Source organism: Echiichthys vipera (genome assembly GCF_963691815.1).
Source record: "Echiichthys vipera genome assembly, chromosome: 12".
Taxonomy (NCBI): Eukaryota; Metazoa; Chordata; class Actinopteri; order Perciformes; family Trachinidae; genus Echiichthys; species Echiichthys vipera.
This window is the reverse complement of record NC_139837.1, coordinates 18,442,353-18,454,577: the sequence shown is the minus strand read 5'-3', so window position 1 is coordinate 18,454,577 and position 12,225 is coordinate 18,442,353. Positions and strand designations below refer to the sequence as shown.

The 12,225-nt window shown below is 44.1% G+C and overlaps 1 protein-coding gene across 1 annotated transcript in view; it reads right to left on the bottom strand.

The window, feature by feature from the left end:
* LOC310954920 (CD109 antigen) overlaps window positions 1-11,991 on the bottom strand; it is a gene marked incomplete at its 3' end in the record, with an annotated part of 31,527 nt that extends 19,536 nt beyond the window's left edge. The window contains exons 1-7 of the mRNA XM_083924609.1: window positions 11,900-11,991; window positions 11,270-11,392; window positions 7,658-8,257; window positions 7,408-7,460; window positions 1,022-1,542; window positions 618-714; window positions 421-487 (exon numbers count right to left, since the gene is read on the bottom strand). Of these exons, the coding sequence (XP_083780735.1) occupies window positions 421-487; window positions 618-714; window positions 1,022-1,542; window positions 7,408-7,460; window positions 7,658-8,257; window positions 11,270-11,309 (1,378 nt within the window). The 5' untranslated portion in view covers window positions 11,310-11,392; window positions 11,900-11,991. The remainder of the gene's footprint in view (window positions 1-420; window positions 488-617; window positions 715-1,021; window positions 1,543-7,407; window positions 7,461-7,657; window positions 8,258-11,269; window positions 11,393-11,899) is intronic.
* Between the last annotated feature and the right edge of the window lie 234 nt (window positions 11,992-12,225).

Sequence of the window (12,225 nt, the reverse complement as noted above, 5' to 3'; positions counted from 1 at the left end):
TAGTTAGCAAACAATTGCCCATTTCTACATGTCCATAAACACAGAGCAATGTTAGCATGGATGGATTACTGAAAGAGCCCACCGGGCACAGGCCCAGGGGCCCATAAAGTCAGGGGCCCTGACAAAATGTTGCTGAAAAAAAAACATAAAACGATCACAAAGAGATACTAAATGACAACACAAAAAGACCCAAACTGCCCACAGAGAGACAAAAAAGTACTGTAGAGATGCAAAACGACCAAGAAGGGATGCAAAATCACTGAAAATAGACACAAAACGACCACAGAGAGAGAAAAAAACGCTTAAGCTTTAGGATAAAACTGGTTAAGTGAGAATACAGACATAGCAAGAACATAAGCATCATGTGACACACTGTAACAAACATTTTGTACACACACACACACACATACACGCACACACCTGTGTCAGTACTTGACTTGCCGTCTTGCCAATCCAGACTTCTTCGGCCTCTTAGTGCCCCCAAGTTCTTTGAAACGGACAAAAATCATTCAAATTCAGTCAAAATCAATGCATGAACAAGAAACCATGGATTACAATAAGTATGTGTAGCAACAATGAACTCTGATAAGGATCTTCCTCAATATAAAGTCTCTTACGTTGTTTGTAGGTCCAACTGTTAAGGCAGTATTGGGCTGGGAAGTTCCATTCTGCATGGTTGCAGAGTCTGAGGAAGCAGGTAATCTGGACAGGCTTCTGAAACATTACAATACATAGTTAGTTGTGTTGTTTGCATTTAATAAAGACAGGTGTTCCACGCAGCTCCAGTTGTAGATTAAGATTTAAGATGTTGAAAATGCCCCCAGGTGGCCCTACGAAGGCCTGCGTGTTGAGTGCAACAAATTTTAAAAGAAAGCACAATCACAGGCCTGATCAAATGGGGTGATTATCCATTTATGACTGCTATGTCAGAGAGCAGAAATGTGAAAGGAAAAAAACAATTTGATTTTGTTTTGAAATTTCTGACACAAAATCCAATTTGCTTTTCTCAACAGTTTCTCACCTTGACCTCTCTGTGGTGATCGTCCTTCGTGTCTCGCTGGATCGCACCTCCTCTCCACTCCTATCCCCATTGGTCACATTTCTAAGGTAACGCTTAGTCACACCTTTACAGTCTGTTCTGGCCTCCTCGCTGACAACATTCTTCGTCAATTCATTCTGACTCCTACTCTCCATCCTTTCTCGTCCCAACCTGTACACCCCCTTCTCCCTGCCCCTCTGGGTCCCTTCTTTGCTTTCACTGCTGTTGGTTGGTTCTCCATTGGGCCTCTCTGGTTCCTGACATGAAGCCTGAGTGAAAGTAGCCAGTCTCTGCCTGCTCTCCTTTAACTCTCCTTTCAGGGTGACCAGTTGCATATCAGCTTCCTTCTGTCTCTGCTGGGAAGCAGCCAGCTCCCTCTCCACATCCTTGTGCGCGGTTCGGAGCGCAGTCAGCTCTTCTTCTGCCTCGGCTCTCAGGCGGTCGGCCACTGACACGGCCACTTGTAGGTCAGCCTGAAACTGCAGCCATTCCCCACGCTCTATCTGGATGGGAAACAATATGGCCGTTTATATGAAGAACACTGTTATTCCAACTGATCACTGTTTCTTTACATGACTAAAGACCGATAGTTGTGGTTCTTAAAAGATAATGTAGATGAAAGCACGCAATTAGCCTTAACACATCAACTCTTATGAAACCTTGTCTTTCTGAATGTTTTGTCTTTCATTTCAAAGTATCCTAGAAAAAGTCACTATTACAAATGCTCTGTCAGACATCTTTTCCTATTTAAATTGACATCTGGGAGCAGATCAATAAAACACGCAGCTTGTGTTTTCATCACAGTACAAACAGGAAAGTATTATTCTACAAAGCATACAAAGGATTAAACTGGCATTTTTTAAATCCAAACGGGAAGGATTGTCAAAAACAAACACAGTTGAACTCCGAGCAGAGAATGACTTTCATCAGATGAACAATCAAATATCCATTTGGAGCCTCATTAGGAGACTACAGGTTGAACTGAAGTGAGCAGCAAGCCTCAGCAAGCCTCAGCAAGCAAATCAACTCTAATGGGGCCTAAACTGGATTGTGAGCCAAAAAGTTTTGCTCATGACATTGAAAAACATAAAGAAATATGTGCAGTTTTCTAAAACAAAAAAGACTCTTAGCAAGTTTGGACACAGAAAGAAAAAATGATTTCAGAACATTGCGGGGGTTGGGCCAAGGCGGCACTGTGAACCAACACTGTGGCTGTTTTTTCAATAAGCAGAATGGTTAGGTGAAAACCTAACTCTGATACAGACTTGGTTTCACATCTTTGAGGATGAGTGGTGTAGTGAAAGTTTCCAGATTTCATTCTTTTAAGAGTATTATTGCCTCAGACAAACACTGCCCCAGACATCAAAAGACACACTCAGAACCAATGAAGCCAGATGGTCCTGTAAACGATACCAGGAGGACATTAAAACATGTTAAGCAACCTACCATCATCATAACAGGATAGAGGGGATGAGAAAGAAGGAAAAAGAGAGAGGAAGGACGATAAAAGTGGTTGAAATCATGCTCAGATATAATACGGCTAAGGCTGTGGAGCAACGTAAGCCAGAGAGATGTGAGGGAGGGGATGGGAAAGTTGGTAATTAGATGAAGAATGAATAGAGATGCGGAGGAGGAGGAGATATCTGAGCCAAGTCGCTCCCTCATCTGACCAGTGACTCAAGACCACAGCTGGACCTGATTACGCACGCACACGCACACACACACACACACACACACACACACACACACACACACACACACACACACACACACACACACACACACACACACACACACACACACACACACACACACACACACACACACACACACACACACACACACACACACACACACACACACACACACACACACACACACACACACACACACACACACACACACACACACACACACACACACACACACTTCTCTCCCACACATATAGCTCCCCTAGCTCACCACCAAACCGCATTGTGCACTCTCCCTGGCAACATGTGTCGAATGAATATTAGGATAATGGTCTGTGTTTGGAGACGTTAAATATGAAGAAGTACTAAAACACATGGACTTGAAGGATCTTGTCTTCCCGGAGCATTTGTTATCTGGATGTGGGCACTCCAACTAGAGCATGTCTGTTTAAGGAAACAGGAAGGAGTGCTTCTCGAGTTTCCCGCTGAGATAAGGGTGTGGATTGTCAGTCTTAAGACACACACGCACACACATACACACACACACACATACATACTCCCTCAAGAGCTGACCTAGTGCCCCACTCTAGGACCAGATGTGGTATTCAGCACAGACACACACAAACACTTGTCTATACTCTGGATGCACATCTGAGTTTCTAACATTTCCTGGAAAGGGTCCTGCTCGCTTGGAGATTGTGCGTGTGTGTGTGTGTTCCAACCATCTGTCCCTGCTTCACCTCCACACCCAGTCTTTTCTAATACATACTCGGGGAAAGATTCCAACTCTGTAATGGCTCCTCTCTCCAGCATTCTGCAGCCTGCGGTGTGTATTCAAAAAAGTGGTTAAATATACTGTTACAACTATTAAGGGACAATTCCTCCCCTCTACGGCAGACATACTCACCCACCAAATGGGCAAATGCCCCCCAACTGGCTCATGAAAATAGCGTGGCAGCCCCTACAAATTGAATATCTAAATGTCCGAAGACATCAAAGAAAAGGGTCCCAAGTCACTGCCATTTACTTGGTGCAGCAAATTCCACAGAGCATGCACACAAGCACCCTCGATGCAGGATGTATTCGAACACACTAAATCTTTATTCTACATGTGAATGGCCTCTGTGGGCCTGCAGATACATGGCTTTTTTTCTGAGTCTTGGTTGCTGGAGCAGCCTAGCGAGGAGATAAGAGACCAAAGGTAACCCGGAGATCATTCCTGGAAATCTCCAGCAGCACTCACCTGGAACTGATTCCAAAGCAGGGCTCAGGGGTCGACCGAATCTCAAGGAGAGGGAACACACACACACACACACACACACACACACACACACACACACACACACACACACACACACACACACACACACACACACACACACACACACACACACACACACACACACACACACACACACACACACACACACACACACACACACACACACACACACACACACACACACACACACACACACACACACACACACACACACACACACACACACACACACACACACACACACACACGAATGGAGTGCATTCATTTTTGTTGGCAAAACAATTGAAGACCAGTGGTGTGTATAAGCACAGGCATATGGTAGGTCAGATAATATCCACTGTAGTTCGCTACACATTGGGTAGTCATGTGTTTTCAGAATTCAGTTTAACTAAAGTACATCAGAAATACATTATGAGTGCGAACAGAGAGAAAGATAGGAGCATTTGGGAACGCAGGGATGAAGAGGCACAGAGGAGAGGCTTAGCTGACAGAATGGGACTGGAAGCATAATGGCTACTTAAAATACATGGGGGGGGGGAATGGTGGAGGCCAGAACTAAAGAAAAGAGGCTTAAGCAACTAGGGGTCAGATGAAAAGATGGATGGAAGTGAAAGAGCAGAGTAGAAAGTGAGGAAGCAGGGGGGGGGGGGGGCATCAGAGAGAAAAGATGGGATGAGACCTCTGTTGGGCAGTGTAAGAAATTTCTAATACAATTTCAGTAATAATATTACAGTCACCCCCTACTGATTTAAGATCCAACAAATCCAATCACATTCTCACATTAATTAAGTTTGAGCCAAGTGTGATTTGAATCTGGTCTGTAACTTTTATGGATCCAGTGGCTGCTAGTTTGAAGCCTTAGCTGTACGAGAGACTACCCTGACATTCAGAGGCACACATGAAGTCTTAATTTTAAGGGGAAAGGACGCATATATACATTTTTAATGAATTATTGTTGGCAGGGAGTAATAAGTAATAATATTACTTAAATTACTTAAAAAAGAGTGACAAGTTATGAGTAATACATTTCATTTTTGTTTAGTGAGAACACTGGATGAGATAGAGGGGAGGAGCACTGCAGTAAAACTTTGAGAGTAATCTTATTGAGTTTTGTGCTCAGGGAGGAGCGGTCAGCTCTCTTACGGACAAAGAAAGAGGGAAAAAGAAAAAGCAGAGAGGAAAAGCAAGAGAAAGGGGGGGGGGGGGGGGCTTCCATACAAAGCTGGAAACCAATTACACCAGCCAAGACGGTCAATGCATCTGTACGAGTTTGTGTGTCTTCTGTCTCACGTGGAGCACACACACAAAAACACATGGCCAGTCAGTCACTGCGAGCTCCAGCCCCCACCTCACCACACAGCACAAAACAAAACAAGTTTTGTCTCCTGAACAGTCAAATGTGAACCCCCTCCTCCGCACTGCACTCTCTTTCTCTGACTCGCCACAAAAAGGCTCCCAGGACAGCAGAGCAGACTGAGGAGGTTCATAAAGTTGAGCTTTGCAGGCTTATATTGCCCTACCGAGAGCCCATGTAAACACAGTGTTGGATTGCCACGATTTCTAATGCATGGCTACCTCTCAGTGATATACCACAGTCTCTCTGAGGTTTAGCTGGCCTGTGCGAAGCTTATATTTCCAGGTCCCTTACAGGGACGTGAGAAAGTGGAGGAGAGAGGAAGGACAAGCAGCAGGGAGCAGGGATTGAATATCAAGTAGAGAAAGAGTCGACACCAAGGAAAAGTGAAGAAGAACACGATTACAGTACACGATGGTCAAGTGTGTCACATTAGCACTTGATTGAAACATAATCATTTAAGTTATTCTCAGACTAATACATGGCAAAGTGAACAAATAGAAGTGAGGAGAGTTGCAGCAGGAAGAAAAAGAGGAGATAATGGATGGGGTTTGAGGGAGGCATACTGCAGGTCATATTCCAGCTGTTGTAATCTGTGGCAGATCTAGAGGAAGCTGGGAGCCTCTAGCTACAATCCTCATAAGGGAGGGTCAGGAATTGGAACGAACGACTGACAGGAAATTACCGCAGCATATCACCATCCTCATAAGAGCATGGAACGCCCGAGCAATAGGACCAAAGAATGCTTGGAGAATTTACACTCTTATTGTACATGGTTTACCTTTAACTTTAGGTTTTGAAACAACTGTAATAATGGGTCCATCCAAAATAGTAGTTGGGTAAAAAAAACTGTAACAATGAAGGCAACAGGTGTCCTACCAACTTTACACATGTATGTTCTCCTTTCAAAAAGGAGCCCAAATGATATGCAACTATCCCTGATGAACTCCATAAGTATGAGCTAGAAACAACTTTGACAGAACATGATCTCAACGGTATTGCTCTTTTGGGCCTCTCAAGAAAGGCAGCGGACAGGAAGACCTCCATTAGCAAAGCTGCAGTCCAAAGTCTATTGTGATAGTGAGGGGGATAGAGGGTGAACGGGTGTGTTTTGGTGTTATCTCCTGGATGAAAGGTCACAAGCACTACTCTGACTCGTGTAATGGGAGTGCATGACTTCCTGTTTACATTGCTATAGTTATCCACTGTTATCGACTCTTTCAAGTGTGTTGCCAAAAACATTGTTTTCCCTGTTTGAAGAATAGGACTTAAGATAGAAGAAGGCACATTTTCAAGTTATTTTCTCTGTCAGTGTGGTCCCTTATTGACTGTTGGCAAAGCCCCAGTCCTTTTAGTTACCATTACTAAATCTGTCAAGTTACCACTCTGAAAATCATGCTTCAGACTAAAGCAGCATTCTCATTTCTAGCCTGGGTAATTGATTTTGATCGCTGAAATAGTAATTGTCGCTACAGTATCTGTAGCTAGCTAATTGAGCTAACATTAGCTATGCGTTTGTCCCAGGCTAACTTTAATGTTTCCAGCTGACTCGCTTTATAATGAGGACCCTGTAAAAGGGGTCTTAAATGAGCAATTTTATGGCTACATAAATACATGATAGTCGTTGGCCCGGTAAGCTAGTTAGCCGAACATGCTAACCTTTGCAACTACAATTAGAGCAGATATAACCTCCCACTGCTCAATCCAAATGTTACACTTTTACTCTTGTATTTTTGGCTTTGGGATGAAAAGAAGACACCACATTCCAAACTGTTTATATATAAAGTATCACTCTTAATACAGCTACACAGACACCACTTCAACGTAGAGACATCCAAAACTGGACAAGCATACAAGGCTTCCTTACAAGTGACAAGCTAAGATTTGACAATAGCTGCTCAGGGGAACGGGGTTAGCAAATAAGTATAGTATATTATAGTATGGTATGCTAATCATTAGTGTCACACTGACCACACGGCCAAAAATCAGAGAAGTAGAAACTGTCCAGAATATTTAAAAACAAACAGCTAGTGCATCTTACCTGTAAAGTACTCTTCAGACTCTTCACTTCTGTCAATAGATGCTTCAGTATCTCTGAGGGAAGGATACAGAAATGTTAGAAGACATGACATGCATATCAAATACAAAAAATGCCAAGGAAATGGATTTGTGCTTCTCAAAACAGAGAAATGTTAGGCGTGCAATGAAATGGCAAGCTTTTAGTGCTCAAACAACAATTCTGCATAGCTGAATATTATTCATCGGTCTAAGTTTATTGTATTGTATCTTACCTGCTGTGTTTGTGGCCCCATCCTGCCTGGCAGCGATACCCAGTGTTGTCCTACATTGCTCCAGCAGCTTCTCCAGATCTTCACCCTGGCTGTCCCCAGCTTCTTGAGTGGGCAGTAAAGACTGACTCAGACCACTGTCCCTTTCCCTCCAGTTCAGCCCAGAAGAACTGCTCACCACAGGTGAGGTACTACTCAGAGACGAGGGGCTCTTTGTAGGGCTGATGGCCACAGTCTTTGCTCGGGAGACCAGAGGCCGAGGGGTGGAGGTAGGAGGACCCCCATTCCTTCCCAAAACAGCTTGTTCTTTAACAAAAATACTTTCTGGTTTGTTGTGCATTGGGCTAACTCCAGGGCCAACAGTGGAGCTATCGACTGGTGGATGAGTTCTCAAACCAGGAGGGGGACTCGAAGTGGTAGAGGTGGTGTTGAACTGTGCTTTTTGCCCACAGGATGTGAGAACCGGTGGTGGAGACAAAACTGGGGCTGCAAAGCAAGGTTGAGGTGAGATGGGGCTGAGGAGTTGGGGCACACCGGGCATGGAAGCAGGCTCATCACTCTGTGGAGAAGCAGGGGGAGTGTGGAAACTATCTACATGGGCCCCTAGAGAAAGAAAAAGCTGAATTAGGATGGAATAGAAAAGCAAATAAATCTAAACCCCTGAGACATATCCCTCATTGAAAAATCTAGAATGTATAAATATGCAAATATTTCTTATTTGAAAAGTTGACACAATTTCTAATGCTTCACTGATGTCCATTCTAAATGTATGCGAGCTGGCTGGATATGGGTCAATTCATTTCTCGATTACAAAATAACGCATGGTAAAGCCTATTTTTGTGAACTGAGTATCCGCAGTTTCGAGCAACGGAGGTCCGCCGAGATCCGTTGGATAATGCGGGCCTCTGCTGCTACACTCTGAAGTTTTCCGCTGGATTTAAATCAGCAAAGAATAGCTTTAAAGCCGTTTCTCAAAATGCGTTCCTTGTCTGTACTTGTGTTCTCTCGGACTTGTGAAACGTCATCAGTCGCAGCCCAAGTACTGTTCCAAGTCAATAGTCTGCATCTCGCCAAATACGGTCCAAATGCATGAATGTGACTTGCTCCGCCCATTTTATTGAGGATGCATCAGACATGACTTGTGTGGACTTCAAACAGCCAGGTATCCTAGAATGCATTTCACCCTAAAATCAGCGAAGATGGCGCAGGAGACAAGACACAGTTATAATTTGTGTCCCGAAAAGCAGATTTAAGATTTTTTTAGGCAATAACATAGTTGTTAAAACTTTGAATCTGTGGTCAGTGTATCGAGATAGAGCCTATTTTAAAATTTGCTTGGACATTTTCGGAGATGTGAGGTCCTGGGGTAACCCTGACAACCAAGACTAGCTGAGATGGTGACGTCATCACGTTTGCAGCTGTTCCAATTAAAGAACGTCCGGACTGTGTCCTCCGGAGTCTGGACTCCCTAGTCCAGGGGTAGGCAATTCTGGTCCTGGAGAGCCATTGTCCTGCATGTTTTAGGTTTCTCTCTGCTCTAACACACCTGATTCTAATGATTTGCTCATTATCAAGCAGCTGATGCTTGTCACAGTTTGATTATTGTTAGACTAAGGTGTTAGGGTAGGGAGAAACCTAAAACATGCAGGACAGTGGCTCTCTAGGACCAGAATTGCCTACCCCTGCCCTAGTCAAACTTGGCGTAATTGGTATTGAGAAACGGCTTAAGTGTAAGTTATATACTGGACTATGATTGGCTTCCAAACCAGTTTTGATGTCACAAAATCATGTTCATGGTTACATGCTGTGGTGTTTTGCTCTCTCCAGGTGCCGCCCTCTCCTGCTATACAGCTGCAGTGAGGGGCAGGAAGCAGCTGGTATCAATCACCAATCAGGGTCTGGAGTATAAAAGAGCTGGAGACGTCCACTGCCTCTGCCAGGTGGCCATTGCCCTGATGTCAACTTGTGTTTTAGTTCTCCTTTTTAGAGGGAGGCTATCTGTTCTTTGTGTAGCCTGTATTTTGTGTTTTACTTCAAAATTTTTTCATTTGTTCATACACAAATTAATAGGAAAGGAAAAAAAATATTTTCCTTAATTATTTCCCCCGGTTTAATTAATTTTAATGTTACTTCCCTCATGCTCTAGGCTAATCAGTGAATGTAACCGTCTTAGACTTAAGATGAGCACAGAGAAACCTTCCCCCTTCAGCAGATGAATGCGACAACAGCCTTCTCGTGTCAAACTCTACACGTACATCATTCTGCTCAGTGAAGGTTAAAAATCAACTAACAATTAAAAGTGATTTTGAGTGGCCTTTTAAAGTTATGAATAACTGTGAGAGACTAGGAAAAAAAGCAGATTGAAAGAACTGACTGAGCAACTGAATCATGGGGCAGAATGAAGGATAAATAATTTAGTGGTCACCAGTCTGGCATGTTGACACTGAAAACACAATTAAATGAGGTGACCCAGGCCAGCAAACATCCAGGCCATGCCCCTGAAGATGAATGCCTTAATACAGACATTCCTCTTAGACCGCTCATTCAAAATGTTGTGCAACACTCTTCCAATTCCTCCCAATTCAGGAACACAAACACACACAGACGATAAATGTTTCCCATACAAGGGCCACTTTGCGGTAGTCAGGCGCATAATAAATTTCCAACCTTGACACAATAGCAGCAACAACACAAGCGATATTTTCTTTTTGGCTCAGTGTTCCTAGCCCATAACATCATGCCACCAATAATAACTTAACAAGCTATGGGAACCACTGGGCACCGTTTCTTCTTTTCTTTCCTTCCTTTCCTTATTTGGACAAAAGCCTCACGGCTAGAAAAATGAATGGTTTTTTTTCTTAAATGATGTAAGAGCAGCAGACAGTCAAACATTCCCAAAGTTACACACCACCTGCTGTAAGGCCAAATCATTGGGAAAGAATGACAGGATTCTCCTAAAGTGTCCTCATGCCACCCCTGCTTTTTATTTCTTCATTCCACCCTAATTTGCTCGTCCGACCATTGACACAGGAGGCAGATTGACTGAATGAGAGTGTGTGTGTGTGTGTGTGTGCTCCCATTGAGGTCTGTGTGTGTGGGTGTGTCAGATAGCATTAGGCTTCCTATGATTAATCCGCTGCCCTTGTGCTGAGCCGGGGAATTCTGCCGATTCATCACAGCTGGCCCGCCGGGGCTAGAACGAATCACATAGGGACGCGAGGAGAATGACCACTCACTGTGCAACACACAGGGGGGCTGCCAAGATTCCTGCTGCTCTCAACACACGCACACGCGCACGCACACCCTTTGCGCTTGCTTCTCCTTTTGTTTCCTTTAATTTCCTGATTACCCCTTATCAACCCCTCTTTCATACATACTGCCATACTGTATTTCTCTTCTTTTGCCTGTACCATCCTCTTTTGACTACATGCATCAGAGCCTTGAGGTGTGCTGGCTTTATTATCAAAAATCTCAAAACCAACACACCTACGTTGCCAGGCCTCTTTGTGTGTCCTGCCAAACATTTGAATTCCATTTCAGCATGCAGAGATAGACCAGGGGAGATTTGAGGGAAGAGATCTGACCAGAGCTTTTGTGTGTGTGTGTATGACCTACCTGTGGGTCCATGGCTGTCCTTGGTGGAAAAGTTACCCATGCTGCAGTAATGGGGTTTGGGCTTCTGATGGGGCCCTGCAGGTGCTTGTTGCTCTCTCACTCAGTCCAGACCAAAGTGGCACTCTGGAGGTGACACACACACACACACACACACACACACACACACACACACACACAGAAAGATGATGGATGAAGTCATGCACTGTTATGAAGCTGAACAATAATTCAGTGAGTGCAGCTCTGAACAGAACCAACCTTGATCCCCTTCAGGTGTATGATAGATTGGCGGAGGGTATTACAGGGAACATGTCACAAATCTGTCGGTATGTCAGGCTCAAATATATCAGAATGAGTATAAAGTGCACATGAGAAATGCGCCACAACAAACACGTTCCGCGTCATCGAAACACAGAGATAAAGTTGATAAAATACAAATATGTTTAGAAAAACAACTAAAATCACGTTGTTCTGACGCCATTGACTTTAACGCGATATCGAAGCTTTAACACAGAAACCCGAACGAAGTGAGCATCCACGAAAACGTGTTTACAAAGTAACTTAACTTCCTCCCCCCACTGCGTTAAATGCGACACCTTTCACTTGGAGAGCAATAAAAAAGTGTATACAAACCTTTGAAAGCAGATGTATAACTCCCCAAATCCCGTTTGTTCGGAGTTTGGTGAGCACTTCTTCTCCAAGCTTTTGCTCCTTTCAGCGCCGCGCAGCCAAGCGCACTTCCCTGGTGTGTCCTCACGGAGGAGAGGGAATGACAGACAGACCCATGCAGCTGCATTTCCTCAAAATACAGTTTAGTCCCAGCATCATGGTGTTGCTTGAAACATCCGAACAAGAAGACAAAGCGTATTTTAAACCCGCATGTCGAACCAAAGAGCGAAACAAAAAGAAAGTGACATAGATAACCGATGGCGCGCTGGGTGTGTCCACTGGAGGGCGCT